General features: G+C 42.2%; 1 protein-coding gene across 1 annotated transcript; it reads left to right on the forward strand.

Moving 5' to 3' along the window:
- The first annotated feature begins 5,206 nt into the window (after window positions 1-5,206).
- LOC137260843 (MAM and LDL-receptor class A domain-containing protein 1-like) lies at window positions 5,207-23,118 on the forward strand. The gene is made up of 23 exons (XM_067798402.1): window positions 5,207-5,330; window positions 6,966-7,112; window positions 7,496-7,758; window positions 8,336-8,426; window positions 9,242-9,439; window positions 9,575-9,825; window positions 10,064-10,154; window positions 10,817-10,957; window positions 11,903-12,162; window positions 12,423-12,507; window positions 12,994-13,098; window positions 13,515-13,655; window positions 14,829-15,091; window positions 15,785-15,869; window positions 16,223-16,414; window positions 17,238-17,389; window positions 17,665-17,775; window positions 18,505-18,595; window positions 19,282-19,422; window positions 20,622-20,789; window positions 21,155-21,337; window positions 22,356-22,568; window positions 23,000-23,118. The coding sequence occupies exons 1-23, from the start codon at window positions 5,279-5,281 to the stop codon at window positions 23,116-23,118; spliced, it is 3,543 nt and encodes a 1,180-aa protein (XP_067654503.1). The 5' UTR covers window positions 5,207-5,278.
- The last annotated feature ends 166 nt before the right edge of the window (window positions 23,119-23,284 follow it).

Raw genomic sequence — 23,284 nt, forward strand, 5'->3', positions numbered from 1 at the left:
TTGTGAGTGTTGATGGCAGGACAACTTGTGTACGATATCGTGACGAGATCTTGAACCCGATGGTGATCCCCTTTGCACGTACAGTAGATCGAATGTTCGAGTTCCAGCATGATAATGCCCGTCCTCACATGGCTCATGTTTGAGGGCAGGTGTCCGGGTGTTGCAATGGTCGGCTAAAAGTCCTGACCTTAACCTCATCGAACATCTTTGGGCTGTTCTTAGCCGCAATGTTCGGGACAGACCTGTTCAACCCAACAATTTGGATGAACTTTTCGTGGCTATCCAGGAAGAATGGCGTAGAATTCCGATTGGTACCATCCGTACACTCATTCGCAGCATGCCACGACGATGCCAAGCAGTTCTCCAGAGACATGGGGGACACACCCGATATTGATTTTTATCACTTGCCATAAGCCTTTTCATCTGCATGAACTTTTCTCTTACTGATTCAAAGATTAAAAATCAGAGCTATTTCATGCCTTCGCTTAAATGTTTCCATGAGTATATATACCTTCAGTCATTTCCCGGAAGTTCCAGCGCCTACGGCCATCACCAACACGGTAGAATGCCCCAGAATAACCTCCCGGAAGTAAACAAACAGGAACTCAAGGGCAGATAATTTCCTAACAAACCTGCTGCCAGAATCATAAAAATGCGGATCACCTATTATACAAAATGTGACCCATCATAATCCTGGCGTACACCCTTCGACCAAGAACGTCCCAGAGATGTTCAGTTGGGGACAGGTCTGGGGACTTAGAGGGCCAGGCCAATGTCTGGATACCTTCTTGTCGGAGATAAGCAGAGACAATTCGGGCCCGATGTGGTCTGGCATTATCATCTTGGAATACAAAATTTCGGCCGATAACTCTAGCCAGTGGAACCACAACAGGACGCAATATTTGGTCAACGTATCGCTGACCAGTCATGGCTCCGTTAATGATGACCAAATCTGATCGTCTGTCATGTGTTATCCCACCCCACACCATGACACTAACACCTCCATATCGATCATGGTCAAGAATTGCTCTCGCTCCCCGCTCCGACGCCAACAACGTTTTCTGCCATCTGTGAATCGTAGGCAAAACCTTGACTCATCAGAGAACATGGTGTAACGCCAGTGGCGCATAGCCCGTCCCTGATGCTGCCTAGCCCATGCCAATCTTTTGCGCTTATGGTGAGCTGAAAGGGTGACACCCTTAAAAGGCCGTCTTGCTTTCAGACGAGCTTGATAGAGTCGGTTTTTAACGGTTGAGGTTGAAATGTGTCTTCCAGTGAGTGTGCGGAATTCTCTATTGACGGCAGGGGCCGATTTAAACCTATCGCGTAGAGCAATTAACGTAATGAGACGATCCTGTCGTGGTGTCGTTGATTTTGGTTTACCACGCCCAGGTCTCGTTGCAACCCCACCCGTTTGATGGTACGTATCCCACTGGCGTGAAATTACACTTTTTGATTTACCCCATCGGCCGGGCAACTTCACATAATGATGTCCCCACCTCTATCATCCCAACAATTCTCCATTTTGTTGCTTCACCGAGATACAGCCTCTGTCAGTAAGTGTCAATCTCTATTGCATTAGTGATTGCGACTTCTCCAGTACATTTACAGGAGTTAACTTCTGTATGCACGTGTAGCACGTGCTGGGCATGCATTATGCGAAATTCCATTGTCATTGGATGTTGCGTTTGGACGCCACGATAACGGACCCTGTCACAGTCAAAGTCATCTACATTCAATTTCTTGGTTCCCTTATTTTCTGTCGGTAGTACATTATTCAAGACACTAAACGTTCTGACCCAATAATAATTATTATTTAATGAACAACAAAATATACAGAAAATACACACTTGTAACACCCCATACTGACCCTTCGCTTAGTCACTGTCACAGCGTATCGTGATAAGCTGATATGTTATCTATTCATATTGGCTATGGTAGATACCGTATGTTTTTTTCCTATTGTGTAGCACACAGAGACACTAACGCTAGGACCGGGGTGTTCACCGACTAGGGGCGGTTGGGTAGCCTTGTGGGTGAAGCGTTCGACTCTCACGACGGAGATCCTTTCACCCTCAGAACGTACAGAATGTCAAACTATTAAATATCGACTTACGAAATGAGGGTCTTTGATTTTACGACGATCCAGATTCCAACAGCTATGAACATTTTTTAACAGCTCATTTGAAATTATTGAGTAACGAAAAGGACATGTCCTGACCTGTCAGTCAATCTTTCGAAATATGGGGGATGCAGGGTAGCTCTGTGTTCAAAGTGTTTGCTCGTAGCACCGAAAACCGGGCTTCGATTCTCCACTTTGGTCTGATGTTCTCCACTATGTTATTGCTTCAGTGGTGTTAAAAGATCTTTAAACTCACTCACTCACTAACTCGAAAAAAACAAAATGTTTCCAAAAGTTACTTCCAAGAATACGTTTGTTTGTCAGACAATGTAATAATCACCAGAATGAGCACCGAAAGTGGAAGATCAAATCTAACTAGTATCTCCAATTAAAAACATGAATTAAAAATACCGTAGAATTATTTGCAGCGTGTGTGTCTCGATGTATGTGCTTTTTGTTTCTATTTTTTGTTTTGTTTTTGAGTGCATGTACTCTTCGGTATCTAAGCAAAGGAGCCCAGCTGTGCTATCAGTGGTGACACCTTGTACAGGAGATATATATGTTGACCTGATCGTGGAGTAACGATACACAATGAACATTTCAGTGAGAACAGTGATATCAACTCACACCCAAAGCACCCCTTGAGTCCTTGAGGAGATAAATGATAGGCTTGTGAGTGTTCGTTGTTTAACACAGCATTCAGCAGTCTGAAAATAACAATCCTGTGAGCGAGGTTGTGAGACGTGATTTTGACCGACACACAATCAAATATGTGAGTGAGTGTGCCCGTGTGTGTGCGCTTGTGCCTGTGCGTGCGTATTTGTGTGTGTGCGTGTGCGTGGGCGTGTGTGATGTGAATGATGTGTGTATATGTGACATTAAATATTAACTCTTTCACTCCAATAACTGTTCTTGCGCACCCGCATAACTAATTTAACGTTAATTCCTAAGTGGTTATTCTATTGTATAGCGAACATCGATAAGTCATATCCTTCCGTTCTACAACAGTGTTTATCATTTCTAGAACGACCTTGAGAATCCAGCATATTCCTGTGTCCAGACTCAGCGAGTTCCAGAGCTCTTGCCTTGGCCATCTCACGTCCGATCTCGCATCAAACGAAGACCAGCTGTTGTGAGAAGATCTCTCTTCACCCTGGATTAGCCTATACTTGCTTGGAAGCTTTGCCACTGTTGCAGTTATCATCACTGTCTCGATTTTGATTTCACTGCTGTCATAATTGACTTTAATTTGACTTTTTAGTTAAAATTTGCCGCTCTCTGTTGTCATTGTTATTCCTTTCCTGTGACTAGCACTGATTTTAAAGCTAAGCTGTCATATAAAATACACCACATGTCTTTGTTGTTTGTTTTGGTGTAACACTGAATTAGTTTATGTAGCACTGGAACGTGTTAATGCGTGGTTTCAACGGAGACATCAACATGTTACTGTGTGGGACGCGGTGAACGAGCTGGCAAAAGCGCAAGGCTAATGATCCAGCAAGGTATCGGGATCGAGCCCACCTGTGCAAGAGTGTAGGAACCTTGGAGTCAACATTGTATGCGGATTCTTTCAGTATTGACCCAACCCCGAGAGTATTGTACACAGCTCTGTGCATTTAAAAGAACCCAGTCCGTTGGTATGTGACCAGATGGTGGCCAAAAGTAGTTGCAGGTACAGCAAGGTGCAGTGAACTTTGACAAAGTGTCCCAGTCCAGCCAGCTGTGAATAGATGTCTCGTTAGGATGAGAAAGCCGTAATAAACTCGCTGAGCCTGGAGGCAGCAAGAGTTGTATGATTCCCATGGTGTCTATATTGACATGATGGAAAAAAACAACATCGCTTTGAGCTAGCATTAGTTGTGTGGATACGTACATACGTGCGCTATATAAATATCCTATAATAATAATGATAATATACTGCCAACCGTAAAAGCTATGTCATGTTCTCCAGACACGCATGTCCACTATGAAACTAGAACAGAATTGAACCTAACACATATGCATACTTTTTCCAGTATAAGCATGTTATCGAGCATGTCAATCAGCGTACCATGCAGAGATCTATTCAATAGCTAGCAATCCACTTACATTATCAGTGAGGCACGCGCACGATTTATTTAATTTTTTTTTTTGAAAGGCTGCCAGTGCTTAAACCAAATTTAGTCAAGCACCTATCAGTCGGGTTGTATCTCTGTTACCCATCACAGAATGTCATGATGTGCATTATCGGTGATATCGGGATACTGATATCTGTTTTAGAGAGCCCTTAATGTTCCTGTTAGGTGTTTGATAATTCTCGGAACCTGTGTTAACAAATGTGTACGTGCTTGCAGGTTGGAGTGAGTGTGGTTTGGGGGCGCGGTGTGCGACAGATCCAAGTCGCCCTGCTAGTGGTCCAACGACCTTGAGGCGCCAGAATCGTGCCCAGCCTTGGATTCAACTGTGACCAGACAGTTTCAGTGTTGTCTCAATCCCTAGTGTACAGTACACAATCCTTTGCAATCCGTTGGTATATGACCACAGGGATACGTGCAAACACCTAGTTGAGAGTGCAGTAAAACTTTATCGTGAGTGAGTGAGTTTAGTTTTACACCGCACTCAGCAATATCCCAGCAATATTCCAGGCGGCGGTCTGTAAATAATCGAGTCTGGATCAGACAATCCAGTCATCAACAACATGAGCATCGATCTGAGCAATTGGGAACTGATGACATGTGTCAACCAAGTCAGCGAGCCTGACCACCCGATCCCGTTAGTCGTCTCTTAAGGCAAGCATAGTCGCCTTTTATAGCAAACATGGGTTGCTGAAGGCCTATTCTGAATAAGAAGCTTACTATCTTTAATAAAGTTCCAAAAGTCTGGTTGATCAGTGCAGATCAATGTCATTACAACATTACGCACATTCTCAGAACGCCCCCACATGAGACAACACAAACAGTCATATGTGCATGTGCAACATAGGTGCTTCCATTATCTCCATCATTATCTGCCGTCGACTTTGTCCGTCCCTGCACTGCAGATTAGTCCCATATACTCAACTGATACCGCTTGCCCATATATCCGAGACACCCGCCCTCAAACCAGTCTTCATTCGAAACGTTCAGGGAGAAAGTGACTATCCTCTTATGATGAATGGTAGTTCCCCCCAATAAGTGAATGACAGGACTTTTACCACTGATCGTATTGGCGCTAGCAGCTGAGTTTTCAGGTATGAATTATTCAATTGCAAAGATCAGTTTCTTCTGACTTTCAGTGTTCATGTTGTTGTGGTTTCAAGATGGTTGTTGTTGTTTACAAATATGCGATTGCAATTATTAGCATTACAAGTTTCACCATGCAGACAGCAATGGGCAATTTAGAGACGATATGAATAATGTGTGTGGGTCTGTACTTCTGATAAAAGGAGTTATTGCATAAGGACAATGAGATAGTGCAGTGGTAAACTGACATCCGGGTTTGATTCCCTTGATGGTACATTGTGTAAACAGTGCTATTGGTGCCACCCGGACCTTTTATTTGATCCAAAATTCTGGATTAGATTTGACGGTGAGCATATGAAGACCGTTCATGATGTCGTCTGGCACGTTTCAGTGTACCGGGTTCGAATCCATCCCGTGAAGGTGCAGTGTGTACAGACCGTTCAAATGTTACAGTGCTCTTATATGAATATTACTACCAGTGTAGCATATCGGTAACATGATCCGTATTGTAATCACCATACACATTTCTATTAATGCAAGTTCATTGAAATTGATGTACCGCTAAACCAAATTATCAGTTATGTGCTTTAGAGCTCATTAATCCTTAACAATTGCTCGAGGTAAGCTGCGTTCGACTGAGAGAAAGCACTATGCCTTATACTTATGTCTTTGATAGCTTGTCGGAACATTTTCAGGGTGGAATCGGCTTTTTGAGAAAGGGGGAGGGTGCACCTGAGGGTACACATGTGGGAGTGTACGCTTCATTTCCCCCCATTTTCACGAGAGTTTCAACCGTAATTTAATAAGCTTAGAGTACAAAAGTTCAGGCGCGCACCATTGCACCCCATACTGGAGCCCCATATGATTTTTCGAGAGATCCGAAGTCTTGACTTTGGAGGTTACTCGGCAGTAATTGAATTTAACCTTAAATCACAATCGTCCAGAAATTCAGAGAAATTGGACAGAGAATTTGGCCAAGTACTAAATAGGTTCAGACTGAAAATGCTACGGTTGTTTAACCCTTCAGATTAGGTGTTCCAGAGTCTCCTTAGCTTCTTCCACTGCTCCAGACTTCGTTGTGCGGAGGTGACCCTTGAGATTGCAAGAAACATTGCATTACTTTTCTATCTTATGTACCAAATAAAACCACAGAGGCCCATAACACAGGCGCACACTAAATTCAGAGATTCCGTTTCCTCAAAATCGATTTTCTCTGGTTCGATCCTTGTTATCGAATTACTAAAATATGATATTAAAACTTAATATAAGCTGGATAATTGGTGATCAGTCTCGAAGAGATGATCTGTCTGTCTTCCAAAGTCCAGGTTCAGCTTGAGCACAGTCCTCCAATTCTGTCTTCTGAAAATCGGTTTCACTGGTTCGAACATTGTTATCGAGTTACTAAAAATTACCATTCAAACTTAAACTTGATACATTTGTGATCAGTCCCGAAGAGATGATCCGCTTGCCCTCCAACGTTCAGAGTCACCTTGACGCCTTTCCCCCGTTTCCGACAGATCACTGACGGATGGTGCCCTTCTGATATATATATATATATATATATATATATATATATATATATATATATATATATATATATATATATATATATATATATATATATCTCAATCTGTTCGTTTCAGCTGTTGGCGCCCAATTTGACTGCACCTTCGAGACCGGCTTCTGCCAATGGACACAGGCTCAGGGAACGGACAAGTATGATTGGAAGCGGAAAGTTGGGAGTACCCAGACAAGAGGGACTGGACCGACTGGTGATCACACTACCGGCAGTACGTCATTATGTCTATAAGATAACACATATGACTATAAGCTGAAAACCAGATTACTCAGATTAAACCACTGTCCTTTGAAAACAGCATGGAATATATATTTTTTGCCTTATATTATAACCGATATATTAACGTTTTCATAAACATGACACGGACGGCCAAATGTTGTTGGGATCGGCCATTCACCGAGCATCATTGCCTCCCTTTGCCATGTCAGGATCTGCTGGTCGTGGATGACAACACCGTGGCTCGTATTTTGTTTCACAGTTCCGTTTCTTGAATATTTTGAAAATATGTTAACGTGTTAAGTTTAGTTTTTAGTGCTGGTATTAGCTGCGCCATTTCTGAAGAATCCTCTTGAACGTAACTCACACTGTCCACAGGCGGACACTACATCTACTTCGAAACGTCCGTTGGTGCCAATGGAGACAAGGCTCAGTTGACCAGTCCGACGTTGTCGATCGCTAAGGGTCAGTCCAAGTGTCTCATCTTCTACTACAACATGTACGGACAGCACGTCAACGCCCTCAATGTGTACGAGAAGACCAACACGGCGAAAATGAACATCGTCTGGACGCGCCATGGCAACCAAGGAACCAACTGGACGGAGGCGAGAATCAACTTCCCTGCAGCTACAAATGTCCAGGTGGGTCAGAAATACTCATACTACCTTCCTATTACCGAGTTGGAATTGGTCTCAGAAATCCATGCTTGCTCTAAAAGGTGACTAACGGGATCAGATGGTCAGGTTCGCTGTCTTGGTTGACACGTCATCGTATTCTAATTGTGTGGATCCATGTTCATGCTGTTGATCACTGAATCGTCTGGTCCATACTTAATTATTCACAGAACGCCGCCATGTATCTGGAATGTTATTGCTGAGTGCGGCTTTAAGCAACAAGCAACCAATCCCTATTAATTTGATGTATGCGTTCCGTTTAGATTATGCATATGTCCACTTATCTTCGTATGTTGACGTGCTGCAAGCGTATAAATAATATTCACGTTTTGTTTCTTAGAAAATCCGCATGCTGTTGATGAATGGTTGTCTGGTCCGGGCAGGATTATTTAGAGACCACCACTACATTGCTGGAATATTGCTTAGTGTGGGGTTAAAGAAAGAAGAATCACCTGACATTTATATATTGTGTGACATAAACGTACATCAGCTCAGAGATTATTATGTATGTGTATTTTGCAATGGTTGATTTTACCTCTTCTAGGTTGTGATCGAAGCCGTTCGAGGACGGGGATATAAAGGAGACATCGCCATTGACGACACAAAAACTGTCAACGGCCCCTGCCCTCCGCTAGGTACAAACTCGAAGTCTTGATACTAAGACAGACCCAACTGTGCATTATTATCGCACTTGATAGTATAGTGTGCACTGAGGTTCGAATCTCTGTTTGGACAATAATTTTCAAAAACATGAAACCAGACTTTTGCAATCATATAATGTTTTTGGATGCTGTAATTTACATATATTTCAAATTTGAACGAAATTAGCGGAGAAATGGATTTTTTTTAGGAAATTCTACCGCTACACTCATTACATAAAATACACAAGGGGTGACACTCGCGATTCTAGAAGTCCGATCGAAAACCGCACACCCCGACTATTTTAACGTATGGTTCAATCAAATCTTTCATTTTTCACACAAAATGAAATGTGTTGAACTTGTAGGTCAGTCTTTTATCTTCCTGTCCATAGCATTCAATTTGTCTACCTGCTTGTCATGTTTTAACGCTGACCGTTAGAATCACACTACCCTCATTCTTTGAACAAACGTCTGGCTTCTCTTCGGTAAACATCGACAGTGTCCGTGATCTCTGAATGACTCGGAAACACAAAACTGCTGTCATTGGTCAATTCCACGTGTGCAATCATTGGGGTATATCGTTTTGACTGTTGATATGTTGTTGTGTTGGGAAAACTCGAACGTGGTTTTAGAAATACTTTCCTGTCTGTCATGTTTGTTTGTTGTGTTCCCTCACACGTTAATGTAGTCTATGTGGCAGCTATTTACGTTTAAAGTGATGAACAGCAACACATCCTTTTCTGTATTATTATCATACCACGGGTATTTCACACAAAACTTTACCATTCAAAATGTATCCATGTTTACAGGTACCATATTACCATCTGTACCCGCTGGGGCCAAGACAACGCCGATGCCGGTGGGAACGTCTTGCAACTTTGAGACTAAAACAATCTGTGGCTACACCCAGGACAAGACTGACGACTTCGACTGGAGATGGTCAACGGGATCAACAGCGTCTGCCATGACTGGACCCGATAATGACCACACATACGGCACACCAACAGGTTAGGACAGTAACAAAGAGATCAGAACTGAAATGTTGAATATCTAGGAACTATTTATTCGTCAAATAAAATCCTTTCTAAGTTTAAGCATTCATTATCAATTATTTCATTTTCTGGAAATATTTTGATTTAAAGGTCACTACATGTACATCGAGTCCGCTGATGCCCGTCCGCATGCTAAAGCAAGAATAGTCTCTCCAAGACTGCCAGGAAGTGGAACACGGTGCCTTCAGTTTTACTACAGCATGTTTGGTCAGCAAGTAAACACATTAAACGTGTACGCCAAGTCCCAAAGTCTGGGCAATGTTCTCTGGACACTGTCCGGCAACCAGGGGATGGACTGGAAGATAGCACAAGTGACCATTCCTCGAGGATCAAACTACAACGTAAGGAGCAAGATACTCCCTACCCCATCCCACCCCACATCCTTCTCTCCTTTATCCTCTCTCTCCCTTTCTGCTGGCTCTCTCAGTACCTTTCTGTTTCTTTCCTCCTCGCTCCAAACTCGTGTCCTTCAGAAACTGCAACGGTTATAGACCATTAATCATATAATGCGCGTTTTTTGTTTGATTGGATTTACTGCATCAACCAGATGACTTATGACCAGTGTTCTATGATCTGCAGATTGTGTTTGAGGCCATTCGAGGCACAGGTAGCCGTGGGGACATCGGCATAGATGACATCTTGCTGAAACATGGCTCCTGTCCAAGGCCAGGTAACTTACGCCGTTTTCCGTTCTGGACTCGCCGCTTATGTATCTAGTTAAATGGTCCTACTTCGGAAAAGCTTGCTGATTCATGGCTTCACACTTGCTTTACTAATGGAAGCAATATCTAATCACAATGTTACCAAGTTAGTGTCAATATGTGGGCTATGGAAGTAATTATTATAGCTTTCTGATCATGGTGAAACCCCGGATGTCCAGGTGTAGTGACTGATTTAAGAAATAGCTCTGTACGCACATTGTTACCATTGAATGCCAGTAGGCATTGTCTTGAAACAGCGTTCTGATCTCAATAGTGAGTTTAGTTTTTCACTCACACAGCAACATTACAGCTATATGGCGGCAGTGGTATGGTAAATAATCGAGTCTGGACCAGACAATCCAATGATCATCATGTGGATTAATGTACGCAACTTGGACTCGATGACATATGATAACCAAGTCAGCGAGCTTGACCACTCGATCCTGTTAGTTGCATCTTGCGACAATCATGGGTTACTGAAGATCAATTCTAACCCAGATCTTCACGGGTTTGACCACAATGTAATCAATAAACGATGTCAGTGGGTGTGTTCTTTCAAATGAGAACAATCATCTTGCCTTTTCAATGTCATGTTTTGGGTTTCTTTCTAACACCTGTGTTCCACCTGCAGGTTATTGCAACTTCGAGCACGGCACCTGCACATGGTTGAACACCCAGAGGAATGATGACTTCGACTGGGTCATCCACCAAGGCAGCACGGCCACGACCCACACTGGACCCCAGAACGACCACACAACCGGAAAAACCTCAGGTGTGTACCCTTCAAAGCAGAGCATTAAACCACTCCTGTATGGCACTAAACCACTCCTGTAGGGCACTAAACCACTCCTGTAGAGCATTAAACCACTCCTGTAGGGCCTTCTTCAATCTGCAGACAGAGAAATGTCAGTGAGTGAGTGAGTTTAATATATGCATATATATGCCGGCTGTCGGTAAATAATGGAGTCTGGACCAGACAATTTAGTGATGAACAGTATGAGTATCAATCAACGCAACTGGGATTTGATGACATGTGTCAACCAAGTCAGCGAACATGGCCACCCGATCCCGTTATTCACCTCCTACAACAAACATGGGTTACTGAAGACCAATTCACGGGGCCAGAGGAATCATAAACAATATAGCATGTCACTCTTGGTGGGACTTCATGCAGTATTGCTCGGGACGTCGTAAAACCTTAAAACAAATGTACGTGTAAATGTACTTATATTGTATGTATAGCCTTGTTAGTGGCGGGAGCATCATTTACATGAAATTGCTGGGAACATGTGGTATCATATTCTTGGTGGTACCTTCGCATATTTCTATTTTCCTATTATGTTATATAAATATACCCAAGAATTCGGGTGATCCTAGTGCAGCCAGGCTGGCTTGGCTCATCAGCAGGGCCCTTGCCCCGTTTGAACGCAATACAGGAAAAGAATAGGACTTCTACCAGGAACCGTTGAGTCGTTGAAACCCCCAGGTAATGAGGCCGTCTTCTGAATTTACCAGAAGGGTTGTGTTCTTGGCACCAATCCAGAGAACGCTTCCGATTTGAGTCAAGAGATTAGTAGGTTCCAAACCTAAGGTATCACACTCACTGGAGAGTGGGTAACTTGGTATGCAGGCTTCACAATTATTGTTAATATTGATTCATCATTTTGATATTGTTGTCATCAATATGAATATGACAAGAGGTTTGGTGTTTTCACAGGTCACTACATGTACATTGAGTCAAGTGCCCCGCAGAAAAAGGGCGACAGAGCCCGATATGTCAGCGAAACCTTCAAAATGAGCTCCCAGAGGAAATGTTTCCAGTTTTGGTACAGCATGAAGGGTAGTGACATCGGCACCCTCCGCGTCTACGTCGTCAAGGGGCTGACAGAAACAGTTGCATGGCAACTGAGTGGGGCACAACCTTCAACATGGATGCATGCTAGAGTGCCCGTCTACTCTCCAACAAAGAATTTTAAAGTGAGAATCACACGCATTGCAGTATTTATATGCGCAGAATTTCTAAATCCTGGTCGAAAGTCTTGTTTGATCTGTTATGTTTAGAGACTAATGCGGCATATATCTATGTCAGTTTATAACTGACGGCATCATTGGTAATGAAATCAACGAATTCTGAAGTGAGAATCACACGCATTGCAGTAAATTGAATTTCCAAATCCTGGTAAAAAGTCTTGGATGATCTGTCTGTTATAGACTAATGCGGCATATATCTATTCCAGTTCATAATTGAAGGCATCGTTGGAAGTGGAATCAATGGAGATATTGCAATCGATGACATGGCTGTTAATACAATGACATGCGGAGGTTGGTGCATGGGTTATGTTCTTCCTTAACAGTTAACAACTGTTTGTATTACCATATCCTGTCATTTTAGGAACGGTCGAGTAACCATATGGTTAGGCATTAACTCGTCACGCCAAATTCCTGGGTTCGATCCCCACATGGGTACAAGGGTTGGAGCCCACACTTAGTGTCCTACACCGTGACATTGCTAAAAACGGCTTAAACCAGACTCAGTCACTTCTGCCATTTTACGACATAACATTTTAACCAAAAGTAGGCGACATTTTACACACTTGTGTGAATGCAAGTCGTTTCTGCTCCGCTTTAAATCCTACGAAACGTCGTGTTTCTGACCATGACGAATACTCGTGTATATCTCTAGAAACATAGATTCCTCGCCCTTAAGAAAAACCTAACCGAATTTTGACCGACTATAGGTTTCTAGCACCATTTACATAATAATTTCTGTTGTGTTAAAATCAAACTAGGATATGTGTTTTGTTTTAGTGACTCCATCAAACGCTATGCCTCCATCGGCAACAACGACAGCCACCACCACATCAAAGCCGACGTCAACAACCCCGAGGAAGTCCACTGCCCATGTTCCACCAGGTAGGTATACATGTTCGTCGACATACCGAACTTTTATTGAGGAAAGGAACAAACATGAGACATGTGAAGGGGTGCAGGCTGGGGCTGACGGTGGTCTGGATGGAGGTGGGTGGGTGAAGGGGGATGAGGTGGAGGTTGTGTGAAGGAAAGTGTGTGTATGTGGAATCGGTTGGGGAGGGGAAAGGTGGGGGTTGCTGGTCAGCAACCAGTTGCGTGCACTTGTCGTTGTTTGGAATAGTTTGATCCATTTTATTGAAAAAGCATTATCAAGTTTACTGATAGTATACTGAACAGCAAAAGAAACGCAATGTTAAAAAAATGAAATCCCATAAAGCAAGCGTTCATGTTTAAAAACATGACAAAAAATGCTGTTCAGTATGTCAAGTCCATGTTGCTTAAAATGCCACGGTTTTCAGGGTCCAAACCTGTCTCCTGCAACTTTGACAATGACTTGTGTAGCTGGTCACAAATATCTAACGACAACTTCGACTGGACACGACATCAGGGATCAACGTCGTCCGGCAGGACTGGACCTCATGGAGACCACACAACAGGCAGTACGTACACAACATCATCAATAACTCCACTAACCTCAAGAAACGTCAAACTACGGTCCGTTTGGGTACAAATGAAAACGATGAATGATTAAATAGTAAATGAGTGAGTTTAGTTTTACGCCGCACTCAGCGATATTCCAGCTATGTGGCGGCTGTCTGTAAATAATCGAGTCTGGACCAGACTATCCATTGATCAACAACATGAGCATCCATCTGCGCCGTTGGGAAGTCAGCGAGCCTGAACCCGATCCCGTTTGTCACGGGTCGAATGATTACATAACTCGAAATAGGAACAAGTCCACAAAACATATGACAGAAACCTCTGTATCCAAAAGGATCTGAAAATCTGACGTGTTGTGATCGATCATAGAAAAACATGTTAAAAAACTGGCATGTAATGTTGTTTTACATTACGCGATAAATAGTTGGGTGAGAAACGACTGGTGGAACAGCGCCAGGGTCATTTCACCTTGCTGTTCACCTCAGTTGCACCTGAACTGCATCGCGGTGCTGTTCAATCAGCTGTTTGTCATCCCTCGGTATGAAGCATGGAAATGAAGCAACATCACATGATAGTATCTTGAACATTTTTTTCCATAATTCATCATAAACATTGTGTTAATAATGTTTTATACTTTTGTTCCTATTTCGAAATATTTAATCATTCTCATTTAAACCCAAATGGACTGTACAATTACCACGACTGCTTCTGCTACTGTTGAATTATAAGAATTGTACATTAAAAACAAGGAACTATATTACGTTATCAATAAGCTTGTATAGTAATACATAAGAGTTGCACGGCGTTTAAGTCTGTGACGTCAGCACTAACGTCAAGAGTGCATTGACAAGCAACGACTGATCAATATATTGACATCAAATACTGAACAGTTACACTCCTTGTTGCCAGACTGTTGAGGTCGTGTAAGCGTCCTTTCAACCAGTGGATTGTTTCTTCCAGACAGTTCTACTACATGTTGTTTTTAATGGTGTATTCTCGTGATAGAATTGGTCGTCAAAAACCCATGTATGTCGTAAAAAGCGTGTCATCTAATCCCAATTGCCTACATGGATGATCATGGTAGATAGTCTGGTCCAGATTCGATTATTTACAGTCTGGCGTTAAGCATCAAACAAACACTCAATATTCACAGATTTCCCTTTGTGTTCCAGAGGGGTTCTATCTATACACTGAGGTCAATGGACAGTCAGCCAACAAGACAGCGAGACTTCAGAGCAAGTCCATTACATCTCGCACGATGACCACGTGTTTCTCTTTCTGGTACCACATGCACGGTGACCACATCGGCACACTCAACGTCTACATCATGTCCACGCCAATGATAGGCAGTCCAGTCTGGACAAAGACAGGAGCACAGGGCCTGACCTGGAAACATGGTGCCATTACCATTTCCAAAAGGAACAATCCATTTACAGTGAGTAGAGACTTTGACACAGCTTTTGGCAATCTTCTGCAACATCATGACTGGGAACACGAGGAATGACATTTCAACATTTCACCCATGTGGGGAACTGAACCGGAGACTTTGGCATGACGCGTGTACGATTAAGCAAGACTACTACTACTACTACTACCACCACTACTCCCCCTCCTGCTCCTCCTACGCCTACTCCTCCTCCTGCTCCTACTCCTCCTACTCCTACTACTCATACTACTCATACTACTACTCCTACTACTACTCCTACTACTACTGCTACTATTAGTTTAAGAGGCATTTAGAAGTTGGAGTAGTAAGGAAGGATGACAATATATGACAATATACTCGCCGACTTGGTTGACACATGTCATCGTATCCCAACTGCATACATCAATCCACATGCTGTCGATCATTGGATTGTCTAGTCCAGACTCGATTATTTATAGACTGCGGCATACAGCTGGAATATTGCTGAGTGCCTCGTAAAACAAAACTAAGTCACTAACACTGCGATCAGAAAACTATTTCCTCTATCGTATGCCAATCGTATTTGATGCTCATGCTGTTGATCACTGGAGTGTCTGGTCCAGACCCGATTTATACAGACCTCCGGAACATCAACCAATCAATTATTCCTAACCATATGTTGCAGTTTTGAAAGGTTGTCATTATGTTGAAATGTTGTTACAGATCCTGATTGAGGCTGTTACCTCTAATGGAAATAGAGGCGACATAGCCATTGATGACGTCAGTTTGGCAAATGGATCTTGCACAGGTATTTTACATAACACCTCCACGTTTCACTCCATGATACCATCAAATAGATGATACAACAATACTGTTCTTAAAAATATCTGCGAAGGACAAAGTTCAATTACCTATTTATTACAACTCTATATAAGTATCAAATAAAAAAATACCAACAAAACAAAAAACAAAAAAACAAAGTAAAAACAATACGTCTGTGAAACGTCACTTGAGACAGTGATAATACCAGTGATTCGTGGTTAAAAAGACAGATTGTCGTTCATTATCGATTACACAATGGGAAAATACATACTGAGATAGACTGCAACTGGAAAACTGTTTTCGGATGAGAAATCCTTCAGTGACTCACTTTCTCCCAAGGGTCAACTGGACCGACTGTCCACACCACTGTCCACCCAGGCCAAGTCGTCAGGAAATGTGACTTTGAAGCCAAGTCAATCTGTGGCTACACACAGGACAAGTCGGACAACTTCGACTGGACGTGGACTTCACATAGGACATCCAGCTACGGCACAGGACCCAGTAACGACCACACCTACGGTACTACAAGCGGTAAGTGTCTGTCAGATTAAGGAAATATGCCCTTTGAACCACGATTTTCTGGAGCATTCCAAAAATGTTAGGTTAGGGGATGGTTAGGGGTTCATGCAATAACATATAGTCATGGTTCCATTCTCGGTTTGGCCTTGCAAAAAGGTTCTAGGTGTGATACGTTTTCTGTTTGTTCCACCAAAGATGTATCATTGAATGACTGAGTGAGTACGTTCGCCGCTTTTGGCAATGTCCAACAATATCAAGACGTGGGACACCAGGGATGGGTTTCACTCATTGTACCCATGCTGGGAATCGAACCAGGGTCTTCGGTGTGACGAGCAAACGCTCCAATCATATGGCTACCTCACCGCCCCGATTTATCAGTGAAATGCCACCATATAATTGAAATATGGACATATGGACATAATACAAAGTCACTAATGGTCGTCTACGACAATGGATTTCGGTCGCGATGACGTCGATGATGCGATATATAGGAATTCTGGCTTGTCATAACGAGCTGATTATTTGTTTGAGATGGAAAACTGTAAAAGGGACACGATATGGTGTGGTTTGTGAATTAGTAACTGAATTATTTTAACATAGCTCGAAGTTCAAATCACTTTCGATCTTCATGAACAAATATGGCAAATTATTTTAAATTTAGCCAACGTAGTTTCTTATTTCGAGACAACCAACCAAGAAAGGAAACACAGAGACGCATAAAAACATGGATCCACATCTGTTATATACTTGGCAACAAACAGTATTCCGTGAGGTTCAAAATAGTCCAGTACTCGAGTAAACAGAAAAAAGAAGTTAAACTTCTGTTTTCGTTCAGGTCACTATCTGTACACCGAGGCAAGTTATCAAAGACAGGGGAACAAAGCACGAATCTTCTCGCCGACCTATCATGACAGCCAGACAATGTGTGCCAATTTCTACTACCACATGTACGGGTCTTCTATGGGCACTTTCAATGTCTACGCTAAGGTATGTCCGATTCATATTTCCATAGCTTTTATCTTTCTTCATTTATAACTGTCGGTTCATATATTCGAACATATTTTCTTTCAGATATATGAATGTTGAAAAGCAAAATTTACTATTGAGCATTTCTGACATTAATATTCATTTGCTGTGATATATATGATCTCAAGAGTATTGTCAAGGCTAGCGACGATCTATTCAGAGAATGATCTGTTGTGATGACGTATTTTCCGTACATTGTAAGTAGTGTATATTAGTAGCAATGTATCTCGTTTCAGGTCGGAAACAACACAGGTCGACCGTTATTTTCACGTAGTGGTAACCAAGGCAACAAATGGATAGTTGGTCAGGCAACCGTCCCAGCATCCACTGCAACTTCCGGATACCAGGTTCGTCGTCTGCAACATCTCTCTCCTCATTCACCAGATTCCCGAACTCCAACCCGTATTGTAACCCTCTAAGCTGATAGGTCAGAACCTAAATTGGCATTGTTTGTTTAGCAGGGCGTGGAGTCATCCCACAAAAGGCGTCCTTACCTTGTCTGTGCAGCTGGGCGCGATATCACCCCACAGATGGCACCCTTACCTTGTCTGTGTAGCAGGCCGAAGGGTCATCCTACAGATGACATTTTTGCCTTGTCAGCAGATTTAGCCTCTTTGGTCATGTGGTCAAAGCTTGAGACTTAGATCAGAAGGTCCGTGGCTCGAATCCTTACACGGGAATTGGATTGTTTGTGCCCGCTACATTGGGGGGCTCAGCAGGTCCATTTGTAACTCGAACAAAAGAGATTTCAATAACCTGCTAAGCGGCCACTGCGTGCATACTGTTCACGTGGAAGCATGCAACAGGGCGTGGAGTCATCCCACAGATGGCATCAGTACCGTATCAACTTGCTGGCGGGGTCACCTCTTTTGGTCATTCTGACTTGGAAATTTCATGGCCGCTACATTTGTAGAATAAGTGATGATAGTGAAACAGTTACGCACATTCTAATCTGATATACTTACATCTGTGTATGGCGATAAGAAAATGAGCTTAGTATTCGTATTTGAAGGTACATTATGCGACTTATTCAAAGTGAAAGAAGGCATTCAGACAGTAACTCATTTCAATTACAGATGGTGTTTGAAGGCGTCCGAGGCTCAGACTACAAATCAGACATAGCACTGGACGATGTCAGTTTCACCGTGGGGTCGTGTTCTAGTCCAGGTAAGTTGAAGACAACGGCGAAGCCTTATGAAAAGGAGGCGATTTCCAATGCTCTATTCTACGGCAGCCCATGGACTGGAACAGGACTCCTCTATGCTAATAAAACATAAAAGATACTGTGATTTACAGTTAGTGAAGCAGTGACTAGGTGAGTGAGTGAGTCGGGTTTTACGCCGCGCTTAGCAATATTCCAGTAATGACTTTCAGAATGTAAATGTCAAACTTCGATACCTGACTACAAAATCGTCTTTAGAATGAGAACTGTAATAAATCCCGTCTTGAAATTATTTTCCTTGTGTAAAATTGCTTTTTGAAAGATAAGGTCTACAAGAACATGTAGTAATTCGATTGGTTGTTTGTTGTTTCAAGCCGCAAATCTTCCAGCTGTATGGCGGCGGTCTGTAAATTATCGAGTCTGGACTGGACAATCCAGTGATAAACTCCATGAGCATCGGTGTACTTATTTGAGATACGCTGACGTGTGTCAAGCAAGTCAGAGAGCCTGACCACCCGATCCAGTTAGTCTAGTTTTACGACAGGACATAGGTTGCTGGAGACTTGGATCGAAATATTTTCAGCTCATGGTATTAAAAATAAATTCAAGACGAGGTTGTGTGTAATATACAAAGCTGAAAGAACACGACTTCGTGTCTGTGTAAATCATGTGTGAATGTGTTCATCTACAGGTGACTGCACGTTCGAATCTGGCCTGTGCACGTGGAAGAACACGGCCAATGGAGATCAGTTTGACTGGACAGTGGACTCCGGTGGGACCTCCAGTACCTCTACTGGACCTTCCACTGACCACACGCTCGGTACACGGCAAGGTGAGAAGTCCTGTAATTCACATGGAACGCAAATTGTGTCTTTGTGATTTAGTGACTCTGTAAGACAAAGAAGAAACGATTCACGGACATTACGTCTATCACTACCTTCCACATAACACATCAAAAGAGATGACGATACGTTTACCGGTATTTTATTCTTTATGAAGACGAGATGTCACTATTAGCAGTTTTTCATTCTTTATGAAGAGGAAATGTCACTATCACCATGCTGACCGATTCGTTGATACCTGGTATCATCATTGTGTCTCCGCATTGTTATTGTGTGCTGGGTCTTGAAGGTTGTCCTGTTTCGGTACACTCATATGTCCCCTGTTCCAGTTCAGCAACGGACTCACGAACCCCTCCCAGTCAATATAAAGCATAAATTAGCACATGCATGCATGCATCCGTTCATACATCCACACTTGCGTACATACATCCATGCAATCATACATGCATGCATGCATGCATGCATATACATATTGTTCCCAATTTCATTCTGTGTAGTAGGGCGGCTCGCCATTACCGGTATACCGGTATATCGCAATGCGCTTTTTGAACGATACGTATTGCAATATTTTTTGGAGAACCAGTATATTTGGTAAACAACATATATGAAGCTTTTATGATAATCTTTAGGGTTTCAGTTAAAATCTACTCATATGTTTTTTCATAACAGATGCTTTCCTTTGTTATTCAATGACAAAACTGCATACTGTAATACTGTAAATTGTATTATATAAAGGGATAGTATCTATGACTATGCAACCTAATTATGCGATTGCTGTTGTCAGCAAAATACATATATGTTTAGGGACTTATAATATAGGAAATATGATTTGACATGCACAATTAGTGTCACTTACTGTCAAACACTTAAAGGTCCCAATATAACGCAATACGGGTGCCTAAATTGCAATATATTGCAATACAATTTTGATGACAATACACAGCCGTACTATGTACAATACAATGGGAAAAGTTCTCACCTTACACACGTCTGGATATCCCCGCCCATGTGTAAAACGTACAATGTGATTTAATTTTTCAGGCTAATTTGTAGTTAAAGTCGTTAAAGTTAAATGTTAAATCACGATATGTCAGAAGAAAACAATTTGAAACGAAGTAATTTGACAGAGATCCCATACCATGACAACTCTCTGAGACAAGATGACAAGATCACACTCGTGTGTTTGCAGGCAAGTACCTCTACATTGAAACCTCGGCACCAAGACTGACCGGAGACAAGGCTTGGCTGGTCAGTGAGAGCTTCTCCCCCGTCACGTCCAGCGGAAGGTGCATCAGCTTCTGGTACAGCATGTACGGAGCCACAGTCGATTCCCTCAACGTCTACATCAGGGTACCCGGTAGGTCCAACTTCAAATAACAAACGTATTTTCAAACGTAAAATTATCAATGCGCTTATAATAGGATCATTCAGTTTTAAATAATGCGTTACAGTGTTAACTGCTGGTTATTCACAACTGGCAATGTAACACAATTGTACATATATATTTAAATTTCGTCCCACATGTCAATCATGTAAGAGCATTCGATATGGCACCAACCTCGTGCTAATTCAAAATAACACTATATGAACATATCACCCAACAACCTTCACACAAGGGTTATGTAACAATTTATGTCAGCGTCTCCCCTTAATTTGTATCCTGAGATCGATGTCATCAGGAGGTGCCAAGTTTTGAAACGGGTTCATGAAATTTTTCAACAGGGCGAACTGACTACATGATATGGCATCAGTCTGGTAACCAAGGCAACGGCTGGCTCAACGGTCAGGCACCAATCACCGAAAAGATAAAGAGTTACAGCATCGTGTTTGAAGGCGTGAGAGGCAGGAGTTACTCTGGAGACATCGCGATAGACGACATCACCTTCACGACGTCAAATTGCGGAAGTAAGTCCTGAGCAGAGTTTGAAAATTAATGATTGTCTTTATACCCTACATACCTTTTTCGTTATATGTTATGACAACGCTTTAAGTGTTTTTCTATTGAAATATACCCCTTTGGCTACATTATGAAAATCCTTTGCTACATCACCATAAAATGTAGTTGACCCAGCACTTCAATATGAAAATAGTTCCTAAGATCATCATGTTGAAACTAGTACAGCCTCTACAGAGATATTACCTGCGTTCCCATTGTACAAATAACACTAAAAGAGGTCGGATACCGTGTTTTTGCGCATGCTGTAAGCGACTGGATGTGGCTGCTGAAACGCGTATTTATCTTCCGCAGTCATTTCCCCTTATGTTGCATATTCATGATGTGTTGGCCACACCAGCATTTATCCTTAGATAAACCCGGCAAGAATTATCTCCCCTTATGAAATATAATTTGGGTTTGCTGTCTTTATCGGAAATAATGTTGATACCCTCTGGTTACACATTTTATTTTATTTTTGAATATTAACCTACAGTGAATTTACCATATAAAAATAATTTTCTAAAAAATCTTGTTATTATAAAAATCTTTTTTTATATATCGATCAATCATTTATTTTTAAATTTCTGTTTCTTTAGAAGTTACTGAATGTGTCAAATCATACGTTCTGCCTCTGAAATTCATTTTCCTGCTTTTTCACATCAGTATTGAAATATCTTTATGGAAAACCACATATTGAATAATACAAGTAAGCAACGTAATTTTAAGAGAACTTTTATTGTAAAAAGTATTTTGTATAGACGGTGCCACAAGGGGGCGACAATTGTCAAACAAATATCATAACGACTTGCTAGTTTATGTATTACATAATTAGATTTGGGACGCATTTTCCTACAAATTAATACCAAATTTAGTAATTTCTTGATATATTGTATACAACCTCCTTAACGTCAGTTTACCCATTGAAAACAGAATCAATTGTCCCAATTTCTTGACATTATACATCTGTATACAATCTTTTCGACTCAGTACTTCCGCTCAGTGCCACTGCTGGTCCCCAGACTACGGCTCAAGTGACAACACAGGTGGTGGGAAAAGGGGCATTTGCCTGCGACTTCCAGAACGACTTCTGTGGCTGGGCCCAGAGTACAAGAGCAGACCAGTTTGACTGGACAAGAAACCACGGTGGCACGGGCTCCTATGGAACTGGCCCTTCATCTGACCATACCCATGGCAACTCCAGTAAGTCTTCTGGCAATGCTAATGCCTTCCTGTTCCAACAACCACATTTTCGGCATGTTTGGTAACACCTACAACTGACTGATTGTTGTTTAGCGCCGCACTCAGCTGTAATCTAGCTTAGACCTTGTTTTAGCTATTTCATTATTGAAGTGTTAAGTGACTTGCAGTCACTCTCAAATGCTGACATAGTTAAGACGTTATCTCCGGTATTATGGCTCCCAGACTGTGCTTGAAAACATAATCTCCAATTTTGCATTTTTTCGCAATTTTAAAGTAATATATGGTAGTGAGTGAGGATGGTTTTACCTCACTTTTAGCAACATTCCAGCAACATCACAGCGTTGATACCATAAACAGACTTACAGTGGAAGCTGTCTAAACCGGCACTCATTTGAAGTGAAGAAATATTTAGTAACTGTTCCGGATTGTAGAGCTGATGATAAATGTACAAATCACGGACGGGACTGAGTTTTGTAACGATGGTGACAACTTGCCGGGTTGGACAGATGCCAGTTTTGACAGCTTCTACTGTATTGACCACAAGATCTAACTGCCTTTGAACCCGGATCATCGGAGTGACGAGTGAACGCTTCAAGCTACCTCCATGTCTCTCTTACAGACGGCTACTACATCTATATTGAGACGTCAGGTTCAAGAAGGACCGGAGACAAGGCTCAACTGTTCAGTCCCCGGGTTCATGCAGGTCAGAGCTGCAT

The sequence above is a fragment of the Haliotis asinina genome, chromosome 14, assembly GCF_037392515.1.
Source record: "Haliotis asinina isolate JCU_RB_2024 chromosome 14, JCU_Hal_asi_v2, whole genome shotgun sequence".
NCBI classification, from domain to species: Eukaryota; Metazoa; Mollusca; class Gastropoda; order Lepetellida; family Haliotidae; genus Haliotis; species Haliotis asinina.

Coding starts and splice junctions, on each gene's coding strand:
- LOC137260843 (XM_067798402.1), top strand. CDS start 5,279: ATGACAGGACTTTTACCACTGATCGTATTGGCGCTAGCAGCTGAGTTT. Junction 12,163..12,422: donor CTCCAACAAAGAATTTTAAA/GTGAGAATCACA, acceptor TATCTATTCCAG/TTCATAATTGAAGGCATCGT. Junction 17,776..18,504: donor CTGCAACTTCCGGATACCAG/GTTCGTCGTCTG, acceptor TTTCAATTACAG/ATGGTGTTTGAAGGCGTCCG.